This window comes from Myotis brandtii, unplaced genomic scaffold, assembly GCF_000412655.1.
Source record: "Myotis brandtii unplaced genomic scaffold, ASM41265v1 scaffold244, whole genome shotgun sequence".
In the NCBI taxonomy this organism is placed as follows: domain Eukaryota; kingdom Metazoa; phylum Chordata; class Mammalia; order Chiroptera; family Vespertilionidae; genus Myotis; species Myotis brandtii.
In genome coordinates this window covers 3,285,401-3,288,705 of record NW_005359225.1, presented here as the reverse complement: position 1 = coordinate 3,288,705, position 3,305 = coordinate 3,285,401, and the positions used below count along the sequence as shown (strand labels likewise).

The 3,305-nt window shown below is 41.7% G+C and overlaps 1 protein-coding gene across 6 annotated transcripts in view; it reads right to left on the bottom strand.

The window, feature by feature from the left end:
* C2CD3 (C2 calcium-dependent domain containing 3) overlaps positions 1-3,305 on the bottom strand; it is a 122,725-nt gene that overhangs the window by 39,902 nt on the left and 79,518 nt on the right. For all 6 annotated transcript variants that reach the window (XM_005867082.2, XM_014540429.1, XM_014540426.1 and 3 more), the window contains exon 26: positions 1,033-1,097. In XM_005867082.2, coding sequence (XP_005867144.1) covers positions 1,033-1,097 — 65 coding nt within the window. The remainder of the gene's footprint in view (positions 1-1,032; positions 1,098-3,305) is intronic.

Below are 3,305 nucleotides of genomic sequence, written 5' to 3'. Positions count from 1 at the left end.
GGGGGGGGGCAGTTAGGGGCAATCAGGCAGGCAGGCAGGTGAGCAGTTAGGAGCCAGCAGTCCTGGATTGTGAGAGGCATGTCCGACTGCCGATTTAGGCCCGATCCCCGGGATCCAGCAGTCGGACATCCCCTGAGGGGTTCCGGATTGGAGAGTGTGCAGGCTGGGCTGAGGGGACCCCCCTACCATGCACGAATTTCATGCACCAGATCTCTAGTAGATATATAACCTTAGTTAAGCCATTAAACTTCCTTGGGCTTTCACATCTATAAAATTGAACAAATTATATTTTTACCTTGCAGGATCAGAAACATTTGTGCTCTTAGCACATTGCTATTTAGTAATAAAAACTGTGATAGTATTTACTAAGTATCAAGCATTCATTTAATACTCCCAAAAAGCTATGAGGTATGTACTATTATCATCTTTATTTTAGGAAACTTGAAGCATAGAGAAGTTGTTATTCACCCAAGGTCATACTACTTTGTAAGGGCAGAACTGGTACTTAAATTTAAAGAGTGTGGCTTCAGAGTCTGTGCTCTTAACTCTGTTGTATTATGCTTCCTAATAAATGCTAGCTGAATAAAACTAGATTCAAGGACCATGATGTCAGCACCTCTGTCCTGGGAAGGTTCTTAAAACAAGGAAGGGCAAGCTGTCTGATTCTACTGCCTGAAAATGCTAGTGCCTTCATTAATAATCCAGAGTTAACAGGAAGCATAACAACATCATCCACAAGGAGTAGTTATCACTTGTGTATGGCACGCTGTATATTATGATAGTTAAGATACAATTGGAAAGACTCAGATGTACTTGGATTTCTGCACTAAGCATGTGGTCAAACAACATTATCTGCTTTGTAAGGATTTAAATTCCAGGGCATTCTGTGGGATTCACTTCTAACACATTTGTAGGTACTCACCACCACCAGTTCTACTGTTTCACTTGGTTAAAAAAAGAAAAGGACTAGCAAACTGCCAATTGTGTGTGAGCTCATTTTCACAACCAGAGTTGATAGAATAGAGTTCATACCTCCTTTATGCCAAACTTTGAAGACCAGAGTTTGTTGTGGGTCCAAAAGAAGCTCTTTTGATAGCCTAATAAGAAAAACAACCACAATAAATGAACTGTGTAGGTTTGAAGAATATCTTGTAGTTTGCAATGCACTTTCATTTTACCTTCAATGTCATCTTCTAGGATATATTTTTATTTTCACAGTTAAAAGGAGGAGATGGAAAGTCAGAGAGATGAAGTAACTTGCCAAGACTTGAAAACAGGTTCCCCTGATACAGCAGCTTCCCCCTCACACTCACTCTGTTTTTCAAGACAAGGGAGGGAGTGTGGAAAGGGAGCCCCTCAACAGGTAACGAACAGTTTTGTTGCAGCAGGTAAGAATACTTCCTGTGCCATGGGAGTGGGGGAATGGTGAGAAGGAAAAAAGAGGGGGGGAAAAGAACATTTATTGAGTGCCATTTTTGGGCCAGGCATAGCATCAAGTGTTTTATGTACATGTAATCTGCACAAAAACCTATGACAAGGGCATTATTATCCCTATTTTATAGATGATGAAGCTGGGCTCAGAGAGTTGAGTGATTTGTTCAAGGTGACATAAAAGTCAGCAAGTGGCAGAGCTGGGATTTGAACCCTAGTTTGCCTGACTCCAAAGCCACTCTGTGCAGAGGTAAGGCACCAAAATAGGAAGATGCCCAACTTTCATACCAGGTAAAGAAGCTGATGTGGAATTCTTTAATGTTTTATATGACATGAATTACACAGTTTTAAATTACACAGATTTGGAAAGTTCTAAACCAGGTATCACTGCTTCAGGTGAGCAAGATGGGAGAACCAAGGTAAATCAAGAGATTTAATTTTTTCACCCAGAGACCACTGGGGAATTGAATGAGACACTTGTGCTAAAGTGAAACGAATATTATGTCAGAGTTTTGAATTCTAGCTGGGGGTCAAAATTCTTACCTTTGAATTCTAGTTCTACTACTGTCACCTGAGTGATCCTGAGTCTGGCTTACTTTGGGATAATAAATCTGTTAAATGGGATAATAACATCTACCTATAGGTTGCTAGGAGGATCAAATGAAACAATTTTGTGATAAAGGAATAAAAAAATGTATCATTATTCATTTTTCTTCTTATCTTGCCTACAGATTATGTAACCTCCCTGTGCCACAGTCAGTACAACTGTAATATGATTGACATAACTCAGCCTCCAATTTTTTGAGCCCTCCACAAGATCTGTTGTGTACCTCATATGTACCATGATGTAACTTTCCTAAATGTCATCTAATTTGGACCTCACAATAACCCTGTGATTTATCCCATTTGACAGATGAGGAATCAAAGGTTCAGAGATGTTATGTAACTTGATCACATAGTTAGTAAGTGACAGAGATGGGACTGGAGGCCACCTCTCTCTAGTTCCAAAGCCTAGCCTCTTCCCACTGCACCAGAAATCTTTTCCAAGTATGTACAATCCTCAGTCTTTTCTGAGATTTGTTCTCTTGGCCTTCTTCATCTAGATAACATATACATTCCTCCGAACTTAGCTGAGATATCTTGTTTAAGAAGTCTTCCCTGAACGTTTAGCTATCACCTTCTAAGAATATAGAGCTGAGAGCAGCATATGCCACTCTGTGTAATTTTTAAATTTATTTTAATTATCTGAAATGCCCTGTTTTGTTCTAGGTACTGGGAGTTAAAGATAATTACAATCCTCACTGAATAAAAAACACATCAAACTTTTAAACCACTGCTAGCTATGAATTTATTTTTCCCTATTTTTTTCTTTTATTTTTCAATTGTAGTTTACATTCAATATTATTTTGTATTAGTTTCAGGTACACAGCATAGTGATTAGAAAATCAATACTTTACAAAGTGATCCCTTGATATTTCAAGTACCCACCTGATACCATACATAATTATTACAGTACTAGAGGCCCGGTGCACAAAAATTTGTGCACTCGGAGGGGAGGGGGCGTCCCTTAGCCCAGCCTGTGCCCTCTCGTAGTCTGGGGTCCCTCAGCACATCCCGACCTGTTGGTTTAGGCCTGCTCCCGGGTGGCAGAGGGCAGGCCCAATCCCTAGGTGCAGCCCCTTGCCGGGCTCAGAGCAGGGCTGATTGGGGAGTTGGGGCGCCACTCCCTGTCATGCACAGAACAGGGCGGATCAGGAGGTTGCGATGCCACCCTCAGTCATGCTCAGGGTAGGGCCGATTGGGGGGTTGGGGCACCGCCCCCTGTCACACTCAAGGCAGGGTCGATGGGGAGGTTGCGGCGCCACCCCCTGTCA